The sequence below is a fragment of the Caretta caretta genome, chromosome 12 (genome assembly GCF_965140235.1).
Source record: "Caretta caretta isolate rCarCar2 chromosome 12, rCarCar1.hap1, whole genome shotgun sequence".
In the NCBI taxonomy this organism is placed as follows: domain Eukaryota; kingdom Metazoa; phylum Chordata; order Testudines; family Cheloniidae; genus Caretta; species Caretta caretta.
The window spans coordinates 38,261,664-38,281,259 of NC_134217.1; the positions used below are offsets into that span (position 1 = coordinate 38,261,664).

At 44.7% G+C, this 19,596-nt stretch overlaps 1 protein-coding gene across 1 annotated transcript in view; it reads right to left on the bottom strand.

Annotated features, from left to right (window-relative positions):
* Positions 1-18,176, bottom strand: part of KLHDC4 (kelch domain containing 4) — a 44,635-nt gene extending 26,459 nt beyond the window's left edge. The window contains exons 1-5 of the mRNA XM_048870874.2: positions 17,975-18,176; positions 15,290-15,381; positions 14,125-14,203; positions 11,503-11,601; positions 6,524-6,660 (exon numbers count right to left, since the gene is read on the bottom strand). Coding sequence (XP_048726831.2) covers positions 6,524-6,660; positions 11,503-11,601; positions 14,125-14,203; positions 15,290-15,381; positions 17,975-18,073 — 506 coding nt within the window. The 5' untranslated portion in view covers positions 18,074-18,176. The remainder of the gene's footprint in view (positions 1-6,523; positions 6,661-11,502; positions 11,602-14,124; positions 14,204-15,289; positions 15,382-17,974) is intronic.
* Positions 18,177-19,596: the final 1,420 nt, after the last annotated feature.

Genomic DNA, 19,596 nt, shown 5'->3' on the forward strand with positions numbered 1-19,596 from the left:
TTCAAAACCTAGTGGTTCTTTCAGTGGGGACTTAAAAGACTACAGTCTTGCCTACACTGCCTCTGTACCAGATGCCCAGATATGTCTTTGTGACACATGCCAGAAAGGTTAAACATCCTGCAGGATAAATGACCCAAATTCAAATTTTAGAGACATACTGGCAGATGTTTGTGTTTTTGTGTGTTTACATATATATTGTTAGAAGTTAACAATGTAATCAAACAGTTCCTGTCTGTGCTGTATTCAGTTAATGAACTGGAAATATAGGGATATCACTGTATTGAGCTCTCTTTGAAGCATATTGCAAATCACCCGCGAAAGGTGGAAAACAGGCAATTGCCTTTTGTTAATCCACGTAGCTAATTACTGGTGATGTTTAGGAAACAGGTCTACTTCAAAGTCTTGATGATTGCCTATTGTTCGCCTAAGGCCTCCAAGCTGTCAAAAGAAGGCCTGGAACTGTATGAAGGTGGCTTGGGTCCTGATCCATTTTCATGTCAGATCTGCTTGATGCTTTATGCAAGGGAAGCTTGAGTCATAAGACTGAGATCTCCAGTCCCACCTGGATCACCCTGAATATCAATTTTGGACTATGGACTAATTCCAAAAGAACTCTTTGCAACTACAAAGCTCACCATCTCACATGGCCCCACAGTATGCCAACATTTTTATGGCTGACTTAGAACAACGCTTCCTCAGCACTCGTCCCCTAATGCCCCTACTCTACTTACGCTACATTGATGACATCTTCATCATCTGGACCCATGGAAAAGAAGCCCTTGAGGAATTCCACCATGATTTCAACAATTTCCATCCCATCATCAACCTCAGCCTGGACAGTCCACACAAGAGATCCACTTCCTGGACACTACAGTGCTAATAAGCGATGGCCACATAAACACCACCCTATACCGGAAACCTACTGACTGCTATTCCTACCTACATGCCTCCAGCTTTCATCCAGACCACATCACACAATCCATTGTCTACAGCCAAGCTCTAAGATACAACCGCATTTGCTCCAACCCCTCAGACAGAGACAAACACCTACAAGATCTCTATCAAGCATTTTTACAACTACAATACCCACCTGCTGAAGTGAAGAAACAGATTGACAGAGCCAGAAGAGTACCCAGAAGTCACCTACAATAGGACAGGCCCAACAAAGAAAGTAACAGAACGCCACTAGCCATCACAGCCCTTCAGCCCCCAACTAAAACCTCTCCAACGCACCATCAAGGATCTACAACCTATCCTGAAGAATGATCCTTCACTCTCACAGATCTTGGGAGACAGGCCAGTCCTCGCTTACAGACGGTATGTATAGTGATCTCTAACCAATACTCTCTCTCTTTTCTATTTTAATAAATTTTAGTTTAGTTAATAAGAATTGGCTGTAAATGCGTATTTGGGTAAGATCTGGAATATTCATTAACCTGGAAGGTAATGTGTCCGATCCTTTGGGATTGGTAGAACTTTCTTATATGATTAATAAGATTTTCAGTAACCCTCATCATATATGACTTGAGTGGAGATCAAAGGCTGGGTTACTTCAAGGGACCTGTGTTTTGGCTTCTGGGTAACCAACCAGTAAGGTATTATAGAAGCTATTATGAGGCTAACTTGGTGGATCTAAATACTGGAATGACACCAGCTTTGGCGATTGTCTGCCCCATTCTTTGCCGTTTGCCCAAATTAAGTAACCTCAGTATGGCTCCCCCGGGACCTGGGTCACAGTCTTATAACATCTGACTCTTATCTAGCGCATTTCATCCAGAGATCTCAAAGTGCATTGCAGATGACATCAGTATCATTATCCCCATCTTACTGATGGGGAATCTGAGGCACCGAAGAGAGGGTAATGGTGTTACCATGTAACCTTGGCTAAAATTTCATCTCCCTCGCCACTGGTGGCTAATTTACCATGCATCACTCTCCACCCCAGAGGTGGCTGCATTCAATAGTGCGGCATGTATATTGTAGTAAGTGAAGGGCTTTGGGATTATTTGTTACGATTTGTATTACAGTCGCACCTAGAATCCAAGAGCAGAGACTGGAGCCCCACGGTGCTAGGTGCTGTACCTACACATAGTGAGAGAACCTCAAAAAGCTTGCAATCTAAATAGACAACACAGAAAAAGAGCAGGAGACAGGTAATATTATCCACATTTTCCACATGGGAAACCGACTCACAGATTGAGAGACATGCCTATGGTCACAGATGAAGTCTGTGTAATCATTACACTTTATTCACTCAGAAGTAAATATTCCAGTTTGGAATTTCAAGGAAGCTTTGAAATAAATATATGTAAGAAATTATTAGGACTCTAAACACAAATCCCACACAAGCTCTTATTATTATTCGCAAGACCTAAATCAAATTCAGGGCCCCATTGTGCTAAAGACAGTCCCTGCCCCAAAGCCAGGACAGGGGAAAGTGAAAGAAAAAGAGCAGCATTATCTGCATTTTACAGATGGGGAACTGAAGTACAAGGAGACTGAGTGACACCCAGGGTCAGACAGGAAGTTTGTGACATAGCCAGGAATTGAACTCAGGATATTTGAGCCCCAGGGGCATTATATAAAAGACTATTATTGAGAAGGATGGAAAGGGTAGAAATCAGGTGCTCCAAGATGGTTCCAGGAAGCCATGCAGTCCAACACATACTGAACGCACCTCACGCACAATGGACTGAACCGTCAGTGTGCACTTGCGACACCTGAAACCACTCCACATTTCAGAGCCCACAGCAGGGTAATCTCAATAAATCAATTTCTGGCACCATTTGGAAATTGTCTTCCATTTTTCCAGCCATTTCTTTGTTTTTGTTTTAAGAGGAATACACAGAAAGGCTGGAGAAACAGCTGTTCAGAACAGGGGTGGTTTGTTGCTCAATGCTTTTTCACAGCAGTGCTCTCGCAATGCCACCTGCTATCCCAGTGGCACGGATTAATCAAATCAACAGTGTCAAGGTGCTGGCAGAAGGCGAACTTGTAATCTCCCATACGCTGGGCTCTGCTGTTTCACTGGATAAATTTGCCCACCGCATGTATTCATCTCCATGCAGGCTATACAGTGGGTGTGTTAAGCTGATGTTGCACCTGCTAACTGAAGCCTCATAATACGAGAGTTGATAATGCAACATGACTCCAATGTAGCCGCACTGGTCCAGCAACTCCACAACCACTACACTCATTCTGGTTTTTGACATGCCACTCCAGCAGGTATTCAGGTACCGGCTTCTAGTAGCAATGGATTGGTTATGCCCAGCATCACCCATCCCCATGGGAACAATAATCCCAACAGGTAGCCAGCATCTAGGCCTCCGTCTGGCAACCGCTTAAGCAGGTGTATAACTTTATTCACAGCAGCTTTCCCATAAACGTCAGCGGAAATACTCTCATGAATAAAGCTACACACATGCAGGATCGGGGCCTGAGAGAGCAGACAAAAGTTCCAAAGAAAGCAAGTGCAACATGTTTCACACCTCCGACAAAAACGTAATACAGCAAATTTGATCTGCTTTGTCCGTGCTTCCCCACTTCCCTTGCAGACTGTAATCAAGATGCCACATGAAACAACACAAAGACAGCAGAAACTTGATTTTCACACTTGGTCAGGTTAGCATTAAAACAAAGACATCTTCCCCCCCATCCCAGCCTCCTCTGCGAAATTTCTCATTAACACAGATCTTGGACCTCTTCCCAAAGAGGAGGCAGAGATGCACTTTGTTTTTATTTTAACATCAGGAGCATAGCACATGTGCTATCATGAAATGCAGACCAAACTGAAAGACAGGCTTCCAGCAAGCAAATTGCCTGCAAAACAAGGGAACAAATGGACACAGGGTTGCAAGCCATGTGGCCATGACGACATAAGATCCCAGGGAAAAGGTATCCTGAATGTTAAAAGTTTCAGGGTTGTTAAATGTTAATAGGATGCAATGATTAGCCCCATGCATAGAAACAGGAACATTGGTTTAATTATGAAATAGTTACATCTCTAATTATAATCATATATTTGAGGGCAACAAAACATAATCACAATCAAGTGAACTGCAGCATGGCATCACCACAAGCAACAACCAAGAGGAAGTACTTTTTCACACAACGCACAGCTAACCCTGTGGAACTCATTGCCATAGGATGGTGCGATGGCCCAAAGTACAACTGGGTTCAAAAGAGAACTGGGCAAGTTCATGGAGGACAGGTCCATCAATGGCTATTAGCCATGATGGTCAGGGATGCAAGCCCATACTTGGGGTCATTTGGGGTGATCACTCTTAATGTCCCTGATCTGTACACTCCCCCTGAAGCATGAGTACAGGCCACAGAGACAGGAAACTGGGCAAGACAGACCATGGTCTGACCAGCTGTTCTGTTCTTATGTGACAGTTTTTCATGGGGGAGGTATTACGCTCTCCCAGCAAGAAGAGGTACGTAGTACTTCTGCTCATTAACCCTGAAAGCTGGTATTTCAATGCAGGCCCAATCCTACACAGTGCTGAGTGCCCTCAACTTCCATTGACTTCAAGGGAAATGTATTTATCGTTATGCAAAAACTATATTTCCCCCCTTGCCATGTTTGTTGATGATAACCATGCACTGGAAGTTTGAAAGTAAGATCTCTTTCCATTGGATGATTTAGTTGGGGATTGGTCCTGCTTTGAGCAGGGGGTTGGACTAGATGACCTCCTGAGGTCCCTTCCAACCCTGATATTCTAAATTCTATTCTATGTGCAGTGCACGTGGGTTTATCATTGTGAAGCTAAACATCAAAGGTAAAGTAAATACAAGAGTAGGGTCTGACCCGGCAAGGTGCTGAGGACCTCCTGAAGTCAATGAGAATTGAGGGCATGTACATCTGGCAGGACTGGGCCCCTAATGAAATGCAAACTTTAAATTCATCTCAGCAGTGTGCAGAAGCTCATGCTGGGTACCTCCTGTGGCAGAGTCAGATACACTTGTTGGGTACTGCAGGGTTGTCCTGGGGCTGCCCACACAAGTTACTTAGGAACCCCAGGCTGCTGCCACTGATTTCATCCTACCAGAACAGTAACGCACAGAAGCACCTGGATTTGGGGTGTGTGTGTGTGTGTGGGTGTGTGTGTGTGGATTTGGGTGTGTGTGTGTGTGTCTGTGTCACCTGCAGGGCAATACACGTGCATAGATTTTTCCAAACTCATAAGAGCAAGATAGGTAGATCAAGGACTAACTCCCTCTCAGCCTCCAGTGGGCTGTTGAAAATGAGAATCACTTGGATTCTGATCGAGTGGTCAAATGTCCGAAGCCCATGCCGGGAATCCCCCATAACTGTTTCTTTGCATTGTCATTGACAGCCTCTGCATGTCACGCACCTTCCATCCCAGGGTTTCTAAGGGCGACATTAATACTAGCAACTTAGGCCTCTGACATCCTCTTGAGAAGCAGGGAAGTATTCTTACTCCCATTTTACAGATAGGTAAAACAGGGACGGTCACCCAGCAAGTCAGCTGCAAAATCAGGAGATAAACAGTCTCCTGATTCCCAGTCCTGTGGCTTAACTCCCTGACCACTGTCCTACTATACGTGCAAAGATATTGTAAGAGACAATCCTTGCCCTGAGGATCTCACACTCAAAGCAGACAAGACAGACACAGTAAGGGCTATCATCCCCATTTTATAGATGGGGAACTGAGACAAAGAGAAATTTAAGTGACTTGCTCAGGGTCACAGAGAGGGTCAGTAGTAGAGCCAAGGACTGAACCCAGAGCTGCTCTACCTCAGTCCATAACCTTATCCTCAAAGCCACCCTCACCCTCTCTTGTAAACGCATCTTTATATATATATATTAATTTTATAAATAATAAAAGCTAGCAGCCAAAGTGCAGGGAGGTGCTCATATGCATAAGACCTCAGCTATTCCACCACTGGGCCTCTCTGGGGCAGTGATTGCTAACTGTATGCAAGAACTTTGCTCTGTGGCCAGGTATTTAAACATGTTTTTAAACTCAAAATAGAGAGGTAGGGTGGATTCCCTTCAGTTCCCCTCTGGCGTAGTCATGTGGCTAAGCAAGGAGGCCTGCTCCCCCCAGGGCTGTACCATCCCTCCAAGCAAACTCAAAACCAAGGCGAAGCCTCTCCAAGAGCCTAGATGGATGGAGCAATAAAAGGGAATTGCATTAAAATAGGATAGATGTCTCTGTCCAGAGTGGGAGGGGAGAATAAGCCACACAACAGTGCTGGTCATGGCAGAGAACGACAATGCAGAAAACCAGCTGTGCTGCAGAACTTGTTTGATAACAAAGGGCTACAGTTTTGCCCACTGAGAGCGTGTCTCTCATTTTCTGTTGATTCCTGGATGCAGGCCCCATGGGAGTCACAGAGCATCTCCACCTTTTCTAGCACATGCACCATGAGAAATAATCAGAGCCCACAAAGGTAGACCTGAAGACAGCTGGAAAATCATGCAGCCACACAGGGGCCTGAGCAAATGCAGCTCCCACTGAAGTCAACAGGGTTAATTTCAGAACATCTCACTTACTTGATGTGCTCCCAAGTCTTGGTGGCCAAATGCAGAACCCAGAGATCCTTGTAGTGGTAAAACTGCTCTCCGTCAGGAGAAGCAAACTCTCCACCGAATACCCATAGCTGTCCACCCCCCTGGGGCACCACTGCAGCCTGCCAGAAGAGAAAGAACACGTCATATTGCCTTTAAAACATCAGGGGCTCAGGAATTTCGTCAGTCAAACATGCAGCCGCTTCTGGAACATGACATTGCAGACAAATAGCAGCAACTGTTGCGGCATCGCTTAGCTACGGTAGGTCTTAAGGGATGGAAGGACAAGAAATCTGGAGATGAAATTCAAAAATCGCTTATTGTCTACAGTAGATTTCTGGTGCACCCTTCGCTGCAGCATCATGCTGCCAGGTCTGTTAATCTGGCTCACATTGGAAGCTCTCTAGACTATCGTGCCAGAGACTGGGGTTTGGTAGCAGCTCTCCAATCGTTCAGCTCTCGCCATGCATCCCATAGGCAACACACAGGTTGGCTGGGGAAGACACAGTGGCATACAGAAAGGGGAAGTTCCTGCCTTCTTACTTGTAGATAATGTGCCACAAAAGGGCAGGCGACCTCATGAGAGGAACCACCATGACAGGAAAGATGGTCCAGCAGCCTGAGCACCAGCCTATGACTTGGGAGACTCAGGCTCAACTCCTTGCCCTGGGTCTCCCAAGATTTGGGCATAAGCCTAATTTATACTCGCTGAGAGATAATGCATATGAACATCATGGATTTGCAGGCAAGTATGTTGTAATGTAGATACCTACCTGGCTCCGTGCTTGTGCAAACACATGATTTCCACGGGGGATCTGGTATTTGCAAACAGAAGTTGGGCAAGTACAAAAGCATGTATGTCACTGTGTGCACCACTTTGAAGATATGGCTCCAAATCAATTGCAAAGCCAAGATCCCAGATTCACAAATACTTGGTAGCATTTGTTTGTGGCCATTCTCACCCAAAGCCTATTGGCTGTAAGGTGGAACAGCAGGATGTCATGCCAAGGGGAGATTCTGTGTCAGAGGCTAGAGCTAACAAACGAGGCTGCAGGTATGCACAGACGATCCAGAGACGCACTTCTGTTTAACTGCTAGCTAATGAGGGACCAGCTTTACAAACAAAGTTGCAGGGAAGGCAAGAGATTAGTCAGTTAACTGGGCTGAATTTTCTCCCATGTAAAAGTAATTAAAAAAAACAAAAAATGACATGAGCAGTTAGTTGTCTCTTGCAATTCCCTGGTAGTCAGCCTGGTAGTAAGATTTAATTCTGAGAGAGCCACCTGCTGGACACTGTCACTTCAAACAGCCAGGATTAGCAGTGCTTGTATAAGCAAAAAGGATCTCCTTTCAACAAAAGAAAACCCTAGCTTCTGGCAATTTAATGCATTTGTTCTACGACATCATATTCCATGCCTATTTAAAAGTATTATTTGAAGTTACTTTCCCAGAGTTATCTCGTGGTTTATCAAAAATGCACCAGCTGGTAACTAGGATTAATACCACGCACATGAACGATGCATTAATTTAGATCCTAGCCCATTTGGAAAAGTAAATGCTTTGCCTGCCTGTGTTTGATTAACAATTTTATGTACTCCCGAGTTAATACTTGTCACATCTACCATCTGGAATATACAATCTTAAATGCTCCAATACCGTACCTGTAGGTTTCACAACAACATCATCTATTTTAAGATTTTTCTTAGGAGATTTTAAAGTTGTGTAAATATAATTCGCTACGAAAAGCTGTCTGTCCAGTGCAAAGATTCTGGGAAAACAAAGGGCCCAATCCTGCAAGCACTTACTCCTGGGTGTAGTACTTACTATCATGAGTAGTCCATTTGAAGTTGCTGGGACAACTCACCGTAGTAAGTATTGCCACACTTAGGAGTGAGCATTTACAGATAGGACCATTATATGTGAAAGGAAACTTCCAAGAAACCTGAAGACTGATATGAATCTTCCTTCTAGGGTCACCCATCCTTGATACTTCTGCCTGCAGAAAATGCTCAGGTACTCATCACAGTGCAAAATGGGAAATGAATCCATGTTTTAGAATCCTGTTTCCCTGCAGCTCTTTCACCTGGTGGTGTAATTTCATCACAAACTCTTGACGCAAGGATCAAGTCTACCTCTATATTCGTACCACAACCAGCACAAAGAGGCCTGATCCTGATTGGAGCCTTTGGGCCCTACAGTCATATAAATATTAAATAATAAGAATTTCACAAGCTTTGCAAAGTTGGACGAGGTGAAGACTTGAATAAGGAACCCAGGCACTGCGGGAAATGGAGTTGCTGATTCAGCAAGTGGCGCTGTTCCTTCCGAATCAGTAGCTGAGTCTGCTGTGAAACCTAACAGAAATGTGACAATCGTTCAAGCTGCTGGCCTGCTGAGACCACAGCCTGTCATGCTGACCAATATTGCCTCATGGTTTCCTTGTACTCTCCCCTAGGTCTGTGTGCCTCCATCTGTTGTCTCTTCTCTTATGCCCAGATTCTAAGCATTTTGGGAGAGGGATTATCTTTCTTCTGTGTTTGCATAGCACCGAGCACGAAAGGCCTCTGGTCCATGACTGGAGCTCCTAGGTGATTCTATACTACAAATAAGAATACCTGATCCAACATGATGCCAGCGGTACTGTGCTGCTGTCTTTCAGATGAGACACAGCCAAGATCCTGACCTCTTGTGGCAATCAGAGATCCCTTGTTTGTTTGGGTTTGTTTGTTTTGGTAAAATCAGGTATTTTACCTGGTGTCCTGCCACATTTCACACAGAGCAGTAACACTGCTCCTCTCTGAATTCCATATTGTTTTCATTTCCTGTCCTACACTGCTCTGCGCATGTAAAAAACTGCCCCGCCATCACAGTGGATGCATTTCAGTGACACTGCAGGCCCTTTACCTAGCTTGAAAATCACTTTGAGATCCAGCTGAAGGGCGCTACAGAAGTGCAAGGTTTTATTAAGCAACTTTGGGTTCTTTAAACCAAGTAGTACTCATTGAAAAGCCCCTCCCCTAAGATCCCTCGTGGTGTATCAGAGCGTCAGGGTGATTCTGTCTTTGCCAATAGGGGGAAGAGAACATCAGAGGAGGCTGCGTTAGAAGAGAAAAAAGATATTACTTTTCTAATCGCTACAAAAAAAACCTAACCCATGCTAATCATCCCACAGCTATGCCCCCAGTTCCACACTGTGCACCACACCGGCAGCCCCCGACTGAAATCAGTGGGGGTCTGTGAAGGGGTGACTCACGCAGCACAAGCAGAGGATTGGGGCTTTAGTCTGCCTCATCACGCTTAACTGGGAGAATGTAAAAGTACCAGAGGAGAGACATGGACAACGTGGAGCAAGTCTGGAGTTTAGGTTAGCTGTCACGAGGGTAAATGAAAGTTGGATCCCCACCCCAGAGCATGCATGTCACTGGACAACTGTCTCTGTATGTTACTGCAGGTTGAGGAACCAATGTTCTGATCCTGTTTGACAAATACCGTGTTCCTAAGGCAACTTTTTAAACCTACAGGGCCAGATTACCTCCTGCACCAAGATCCACCCTCTACAGAAGGCAGCTAATACAGCTGGCCTGTGTGAAATGAGTTGGGAGAGGACTCAGCCTAATTCGCAGGGCACCGCTGTTTGCGTAATAAAAACCATCTCCACAACTGGCACTGACAAGCAACCATACTGGCAAATGTGCCAGAGGAGAGAAAGACCGAACTGCTCCCTCACCTAACTTGAGCTGGTAACTCAGAGGTGAAGGGCTGCACATCCTCGAAGGAACAACAGAAGCCTGCTGGTCGAAGTACCTCGGAAACTGCAAAATAATTTCCTTTGCACAGGCATCAGCTGCCTCTGCAGAATGTGGGGAAATTGTTTGGGACAGATATGGCAGCTTCCTGCCACATCCTTGGGAGACTTTATTGAATTAAGTTGAAGTATCTTTGGGGTCCACTGTATTAATTGCATGGTTTATGTTCGACTGTGTCCTGCTCCATGGGGGAGGGCTGCCACAGCTCCTCCAGGAACCAAAACCATGGGTGGTGCTGAAGGCAAATCACCCAGATTGCAACCCCCAGAGAAGTACCATGTCCTGGGAAGGCATGCATGTACTCATTCCAACTGGATTCTCCAGAGACCAAGGGACCAAAAGGATTTTTGAATAAACAGCCTCATCTTAAACTGACTTGGGGCTCTTCTTCCTGATCCAGCGAATGCACAGGACTATCTGCCCAAGCGGGCCCCAACTCTTGCGGAAGGTTAGAAAGACTTTGGCCTCCTAATGCTGTTACTGTAGCATTAGAAGGAGCTGTGTGGTAACTTGTAAACTGCAAACAATACACTGGTCCTAGCCCTCGGAGACAAAGCAAGGAGCAGATACTGGCCATTTTCAGCAGTCTGGCTTGCTGGGAATATCACAGTGAAAGGCAGGGAGCTGTACAGCCTTAAAACCCCCTGGTCAGGAGGGAGAGAGACATGCGTCTCCACCCCAGAGAGGTGACAATCACCATCACCATGCCGGTCAGGTGGTCAGTAGCATATTTCTACTGCTATACTCTTATTATCATAGAGATTCTATGGTACACTTTGACTCATTTAAGTCACAGTGAAGGATCATCCCTCTAATTTCTCAGCACAATGAGCCACAGCTTGATCACAATGTTGGCATCGCATTGTGACTAGGATACTAAGAAGTCCTAACCCCTTGGAAACACAGCTGTCTATTACCATAGCATCTTGAAATACAACATCAAGAAAAGGAGGACTTGTGGCACCTTAGAGACTAACCAATTTATTTGAGCATGAGCTTTCGTGAGCTACAGAAGTGAGCTGTAGCTCACAAAAGCTCATGCTCAAATAAATTGGTTAGTCTCTAAGGTGCCACAAGTCCTCCTTTTCTTTTTGCGAATACAGACTAACACGGCTGTTCCTCTGAAACAACATCTAAGTGCTGTTCCAAGTGCTTTACCTGATGTGCACAGCGCCTGGGAGGAGGATTTGGGATATCTACTTTACTCCAGCTGTTCTTCCGGATGTTGTAAATGTACAGCTCATTATACAGGAACGTCTGTGGGAGGGAAAAGGAAAATGGTATCACCAGAACTCACCATTTAACTTTACCCAACAGAAGCATGTCAAATTCTCAACCTGCCTCTACCAGAGGCTGAAAGAATGCAACAGTCCTTTTCTACTAAGCAAGAACAAGACAAGGCCAGCCTGCTGGGTCCATGGCATCACTCTGCTCTCATGCTAGGGGATCAGAGTGCCATAGGCAGGATTGGGTTTGCGGCTTGCCGGGCCCTATGCAAATACGCGGACGGAACCATCCTGTTCCCACCCCATTTGTGAGAAGGTCCAACCACCATTTCCCTGCTGGCAGTCACCTCAGACAGCAAAAAGCCTCCACACACAGCTTACATGGGCCAAGAAGCCAGGAGATGTGGCTGAGGAACAGCTTTCTATGTCAAGGATACTATTTAGGGAAGTCAGTCTGCAGCACAACCTGCTGGTGCCTGGGCAAAATGGTACCACTGTGGGGAAAATCAGGGATGGCTCCCTGGCTGGTGGATTGGGTGCATGTTTGAGATGTGAAGCTCCTGAAAGATGGAGCCCAACACAGCTGCACAGCCTAAGGCTGCCCATGATAAGGGGGTCAACAAACATGGGGACAAGGGTGATCCAGTGGATATATCCACTTGGACTTTCAGCAAGCCTTTGACAAGGTGCCTCAGCAAAGGCTCTTATGCAAAGTAAGCAGTCCAGCAATAAGAGGGAAGGTTCTCCCATGGATCTGTAACCAGTTAAAAGATAGAAAACAAAGGGGAGGAATAAATGGTCAGTTTTCAGAATGAAGAGAGGTAAATAGTGGGGTCCCCCAGAGGTCTATACTGGGACCACTGCTGTTCAACATATTCATAAATGATCTGAAAAAAGGGGTAAACAGTGAGGTGTCAAAATTTGCAGACAATACAGAATTACTCAAAATAGTTAAGTCCAAAGCAGACTGCGAAGAGTTACATAGGGATCTCACAGAACTGGGTGACGAGGCAACAAAACGACAGATGAAATTCAATGTTGATAAATGCATGGTAATGCACTCTGGAAAACGTAATCCCGACTATCCATACAAAATGATGGGATCTAAATTAGCTGTTACTGCTCACAAAAGAGATCTTGGAGTCACTGTGAATAATTCTCTGAAAACATCCGTTCAATGTGCAGCAGCAGTCAAAAAAGCTCACCAAATGTTAGGAACCATTAGGAAAGGGATATCTAATAAGACAAAAAATATCCTAATGCCTTTATATAAATCCCGGGTATGCCCACACTTTGAATACTGTGTGGAGATGTGGTCGCTCCCTCTCTGAAAAGATGTATTAGAATTGGAAAAGGTACAGAGAAGGGCAACAAAAATTATTAGGGGTCTGGAACAGCTTCCATATGAGGAGAGATTAAAAAGACTGGTACTTTTCAGCTTGGAAAAGAGAAGACTAAGAGGGGATATGATAGAATCTATAAAATCTTTACTGGTGTCGAGAAAGTAAATAAGAAAGTGTCATTTACTCCTTCACATAACACAAGAACTAGGGGTCATCCAATGAAATTAATAGGCAGCGGGTTTAAAACAAAGATAAGGAAGTATTTCTTCACATAACACACAGTCAACCTGTGGAACTCATTGCTGGAGGATGTTGTGAAGCCCAAAACTTAAGAGGGTTCAAAAAAGAACTAGATAAGTTCCTAGAGGATAGGTCCATCAATAGCTATTAGCCAGGATGGGCAGGGATAGAGAACCATGCTCTGGGTGTCCCTGGACCTCTGATTACCAGAAGCTGGGAGTTGATGACAGGAGATGGATCATTCGATAATTGCCTTGTTCTGTTCATTCCCTCTGAAGCATCTAGCCACTGTCAGACGACAGGATACTGGGCTAGATGGACCATTGGTCTCACCCAGTCTGGCCGTTCTGATGAGTACTATAAAGGTGGTGCTCAGCTATGACAGATTGAAAGCAAGGGGAAATGACTGACATGAGTGGAGCTTGTTAACAGCCAACGCAGGCTAGGGTAGCACTGAATCAAAGCCCGATGACTATAAACAGACTTGAGCTTCCAGGAAGCACAAGGAGCTTCCCACCTCCAGGAATATGGTAAGTAAGTTCAAGATTTGGAGGCAGGAACTGTTGAGGGACCACCAGTGCTTACCCCTTCTGGGCTAACAGAAGCATCTCACTTTCATGGTGGGGCAAGCGGGGCGAACACACAGTACAACAGGAACCAAAGATGAGGGGTAAATATGGTCCATATCAAGCCTAGAGAAATTATGACGCCCTGCAATATTATATTGTTGCTTATGCAATCACTCTGACCCCTTAATGGACCCCAGTGCTCCTTGATCCTGCCGACACAGCTCAGCTCAGGTGTGAGACAGTATTAGCATGGAATTAAAGGCTATTTTGCTCTTATTCTGAGAAAAATGTATATTTGATGACCTCCGCTTGGAATTTTTGCTCCAGATGAAACCCGTACAAATTACAGTCAAGGCAATGGGGGAGGGAGGGGAAGGATAGATAAACGGAAGAATACTTTACTTTTTGGCCATTGAAATATTCACCTCCAAAAAGGATCAATTCGTCTCTCTCGGGATGAGCAGACAAGGAGGCGTTCAGCCTGTGTCAGAAAGAGAGATGGGCAGACATCAGCACATAACAGAACCATTTGTAACTCAGCTCAGAGGCTACTCGCTACAGTTCTGGATGCATAATTTAACAAGCCCTAGCACGTCTCCCCTCTAGGCCAAAGTGCCTCTCCATCACCCACACAGCTACAAGTTCCTGATCTTTTTTTTTTATTTCCAAGCCAAAAACTTTCTGAAGAAATTAACTTTTTGGAAACTTCCAGAAAGGCTAATCTGAAATCCTCTCCTATTTTAGGAACTCACATTACATTGTCATTTACCACGGCCTTTGACATGATTTTAATTTTAATGCTGATGGATAAGGAGCAAAGATTAGCTTTGTCATGACACGCAGCTACGGCTCTAATTGGGCTGTCTCATTTTAAGTTATCTGCACCATTCTTCCATAGATACCGCTGTTCGCTTCAGGTTCCCACACCTGTATGTAACAGGAGTTGACAGCATCTAGCAGTTCACGGGATCAGACCTCAAAGAAGCTCCTTGTTAACTGATCCGCCCAACTGCTTTCTGAGGTAGGCAAGTATCATTACCTCCTCCTTACAGAGGGGGTACAGATACAGAAAGGTCAAGTGTCGTTCAAGGCACTGAATCAGTGGCAGCTACAGGTCTAGAACCTTGCAGTGCCAGGATACCGGTCCTGTGCTCCGGCCATTAGCCCACTGTGTCTTGTATCTCACAAGGCATTCTCATAACAATTTTACCAACAATTTTAGGGTAGCGTGCCCTCAGCTTTCCAGCCCAAGTCATAAGGTTCCCCTTCATTAATCTATGTTATACCGCCCAAAGCCCTCAGATCTAACCACCAGCTTTGATAAGATTCCCCACTTTGGCTCTTTTTAGCAGGCTGAAGGGAAGATAAAAAGCAGCTGTTAGCAGAGAGGTGTTACTGGTCCCTTTGATGCTCTGAGGACTGAATACCCTATACATTTTTATCCCTCCATAAAAGTGTTTTTGCCTGATACTACATCCTCCACTCTCAGGATATAACTTAAACTTAAGTTTCATTGATGCCACCACTTGCTGAAGAACAACAGTCAAGGTTCCCGGTGATCTCTTACCTTGGTGAGGGTGGGGGACAGGCTGTCTCAATTATCTGGGTCTTTTTAGCATCTAATGTCTGGAATTCTGCTATCAGGGCTTCAAGATCCTCCTGAAAGTAAACAGCCAGTTGGGCATGATTTTTTTGGCACATACTGTCATCCACATACCATGAAAACCTACCCTAGCCACTAGTTCGATTTTCCTATTTTCCTTACATTTGATTAGAGTCACCTCATTAAACTATGAGGTATGAAGGTTATATATTTTTTCCTCCTACACTAAAGGCTGGTCTTCCCTGCTGTATATTGCTGAATTTGTAAGCAGGTTGTACCACAATGCCATGGCTAGTGCACAGTTCCTACCCCTACAGAGGTGTTTCACCTTTACTGGTAAGCAGTTCTGTAGCACAACTGGTAGTTGAAACACAAGTCTTAGCACAGGGCAGCTGTTTCAGCATTTGTGAAACTGATGTGCGGATATAATCGGACAGATGTTAAAATCCACTGTTGTTCTTTCTAGGCCTGACTCCTGTGCAAGTAGAAAGATAAATGTGTTTGCTATTTCAAATTTATACTTCATCTGAAGAGACAACTTCATGTGTTATCTTTTATTCTCCTTCAGTTTCTGTAAAGTAAAAAACAGAGCATGCAACACCAAAGTCCCCGAATTATGCAAGAGTCAAAGAAAATCTCTTCCCCACTCCCCCTTCCTCTTTAGATAAGAGTTGGAAAGTTATAACCATCCATGTGCCCTAACAGTACTAGGACTGTTCATTCTTTCTTGGTCCAGCTTTCTTTTTTTGCTATACTTGCGATCCCTTGGTAAGACACTGGAATCAATTAGTTTAAACTTTCTCATTCTGCAGCAGCAGGGTGGCTGGGAGTCAAATTTGTCTCAGGTCAAATTTAATTTTTTTTTAAATAAAAAAATCAATTTGACAAATTCAAAGAGCAATAGAAATGTTTAACCATAAATAAAATAGATTTCATACAATCCCTTTCTTGTTTTTGCCACCAACCAGGCAAATAAGACAATTGCTCATACAAGTGAAACATTACCACTACAGAATAAATATTCTAAGTTTTGAGCCTATGAGGCAAAAGACTTTTGGGTCAAGATTTGAGATTGCCATTTGAGAAATTATACAAATTATAAAAAACCAGGTAACGTGTCAAATCTTCAACCTGGCCAATCTTTAGTCTGGCCAGACCCACATGGGCAAAACCATCTGTACCTCTCAATACCAGCATCTCTCTCTTCCAAATAAGCCAATTGCATTGTTTGAAAAAGGAGAGCTCTCTAGTGAAACACTTAAACACATGTTTAACTTTAAGCAGGCTTCATTAGGAGTGTCTACTTGCTTAGCCTTAAACACAGGCTTACATCTTTCACTGGATCAGATGAGAGTGCACCGTACTTTGCAAGACTGAGCCCATAGCTCCTCTCCCTGGTTGGGGTTTACACCCTGCAAATATTTGTAGAGGGTTACGCCACTTACTTACTTGTGATTTAGCCAAGTTTTACTTATTTAGGTCTTGGATAAGCTCTTTCATAAATAGAATCTAAATAAAATCTAGGGTTTTTTTATCTGACCCTGTAACTCAGCCTTTCTGACCCCAACTATTTTTATTTATTGCTCTTCTTTGAGTTCCCTCCAGTTAGTCAATTCAAATTGAAACATTAAAAAAAAAAAAAAAAAAAAACCTCCCCATGGCATTTGCAGCTCAATCCTTGCAGCACTCCACGAGGACCTGCATGTACTAAACTTCTTTTATTGTCTAGACTGAGAGCAGTGCAGATAGCAAACAAACAGCATAGCGGGCGGCCCAGATCCTGCAATTCACTGTATGCCTGCAGCCTGCTGACCCTGCACACAGGCACAAGAAAACAGTGAGGCAGAGTATAGGCACAGCTGTCCGTCTGTGTGCAGTGAATTGCAGGACTAGGGACCTCAGATTTGCAGGATTCTTTCAGACTTTAGGAATGCACATTGCTTTTTGTGACATCACTAAGTAAAACGCATCATTTCTCAATACATTTTTTAAACCTGGCAATGTCTTTTAAAACATCCCTTTTTTGCAGCATTGCTACCACTGAGATTTAACTTTAAGGGCTAGATTAGCAAAATTTGTCAAGTCTGTGGCAGCCACAGCTTCCAAGAAGAGTTTTCAAGAAGTGCACTGACAGCTTAATGTCCACAGCTTGCTTTCCCAAACACAGGACACTGTGTGGAGGAATGCACGCTAGGACATCTGCGATTACATGAACAAGAGAGGCCTTTAGCTTTCAAGAGAAACTTTTCCCTTAGGCATGGCTTGTTTGAAGCTCACCTTATAGGAAAAAGAGCCCAGACAGAATGAGGATAAATGCGACGGTTCTGTGTTGAATTTCACTTGTGTGTGTGTTGCTTGCTGTCTCCTCAGAGAAATCCATGGGGACGATGAATACATATTGCATCTGCAAGCCAAAGGGTTAAGCGTCTCACACACACACACCCGGGGCGGGAGGAGATTGGCAGGAGTGAGCTCTTCAGGGGAAGGCAGCTCTAATAAAACACCATGGGGGAGGGAAGTCTTTTAGTTAGTCACGACCAGGAGCTATGGCACAGTGTGTGTGTGTTTGCTGCACTAGCCGCCTGTACACTCTGCTGGGTGGGAGAAGCAATCCCCTGCTACCTGACCTGCCCCAGCACCACCACTCACCTCCTCCTTCTTAGCTCTCTTGGAGACTTTTTTCTCCATCTTAGCAGCTGTCTTCTCTGCCCCTTTCACCTTCTTCTCCTTCTTGCTTTTCTTACCCATGCTTTCAGCCTGGGTCACTGCCAGGATGCACTGTGCAGGGGGCTCCTGCAGAGCTCATGTGGGGAGCGACCCAGCTGAGCACAATCACTTCCCAGGCAGTCAGGGGTGATTTCCTGCCTGGGGTGGACAGGAAGGAGCTCGCCAAGTGCTGTTGTGAATGCCATCTGCTGGGCTGGATGGCTTCTCACACCAGCTTGCTGCCTTGCTGGGCAAAGCCATGGTGCAGCTGTGCTAGGAACAGGCTTTGCTTCCTGTCCCAAAGGGAGAGGTACAAGGCCAGCCCGAGGCTTGTGCAAAGAACAGCACCCCATGCTAGGGGGAGGGAGGGTCACTTTGAGCACACCCGAATGCACCCAGGGGTTCACCCACCCACTAGCTCACTGTGAGCCCGCTTTGACCAGTACCCAAATTACGGGGGAAAAGTCAGGGGGGCCCTGACTGTCAAGTGGCTTACTTTAATTTGAACAGTCGTGTGATGTAAGACAAAAGGCAGGTAGCCCCAAAAAGTAATAAGGGGCCCCCCAAAAAAACTCCCCTGTAATGGAAGCCCTAGCTTTGAGCTCCAAAACCACTGGTCTGGAAAGAAGGGCAGTTTGCCCCAGGCACTCCAGTTGGGAGGGCCCCCAAACCAAGTGACGTTGTGATCTGGCACATGGGGGTCACAACACTACTCAGGTTTGCCCTCGTTTGCCCCTCCATAGATGAGGAGGGAACGGGCCAAACCTGAATGGCACCATGACCCACATTAGCTACTTGAAATGTTAGGAGGTGTGGTTTGCCAACCCCAGCCGTTCAGGAATCATGACCCAGGCCTCAACAAATTATTAGACTTGCTTAAAAATTATGAGATTTAATAAAAATAAGAAATGTGGGGTTCTTTTCATTTGCCTTCCTGTTTCTTTAGGGGGAACTCAGGTCAGGTTTTGAGCTGTTCTCTACAACCATGAGGGCTAGAAACTCACTTTTTCTAAGCCAGTCTCATGATTTTGGGGGACCTGACTTATGATTTTTGAAAACTTGGGATTGGCGATACTCCAATGCTCTATAAGCGTCCCTTTGGTGCTAAGGACCAACTAGTAATTATTAGGATTGCTATTAACTACGTGTTTCACACTGATATTGAGCCCCCGTTAGAATCTCGTCAAACTGTAATTGGAAAAAGTGATCATTTTGACTTTGAGAGTATATTTTTTTAAATTAAACCAGTTTTGAACACTGTAAAAATCAGTCTGAGTTTAAATCCAAGGAGGCATGATTCTTTTCATTAGGTTCCACTGTAAAATATGCTTGTGTAATTGTTTTTCCACTTCCAGAAAAAAAGTAGAATTATTATATTTTCACTGAAAATAAATAAAAAACCCTCCAAGAACGTGAGGCCGGGCTGTCTTCCACCAATGCCTAATCTGTCTGCCAGTGTTTTTCCATAGTACCTGTCACTGTTACATCTAAATGCTGACACAGCTAATAAGCTAAATACTTTAAGCCCATACCCTAGAAACTGCAGGATCATTCAGATTTTTTGA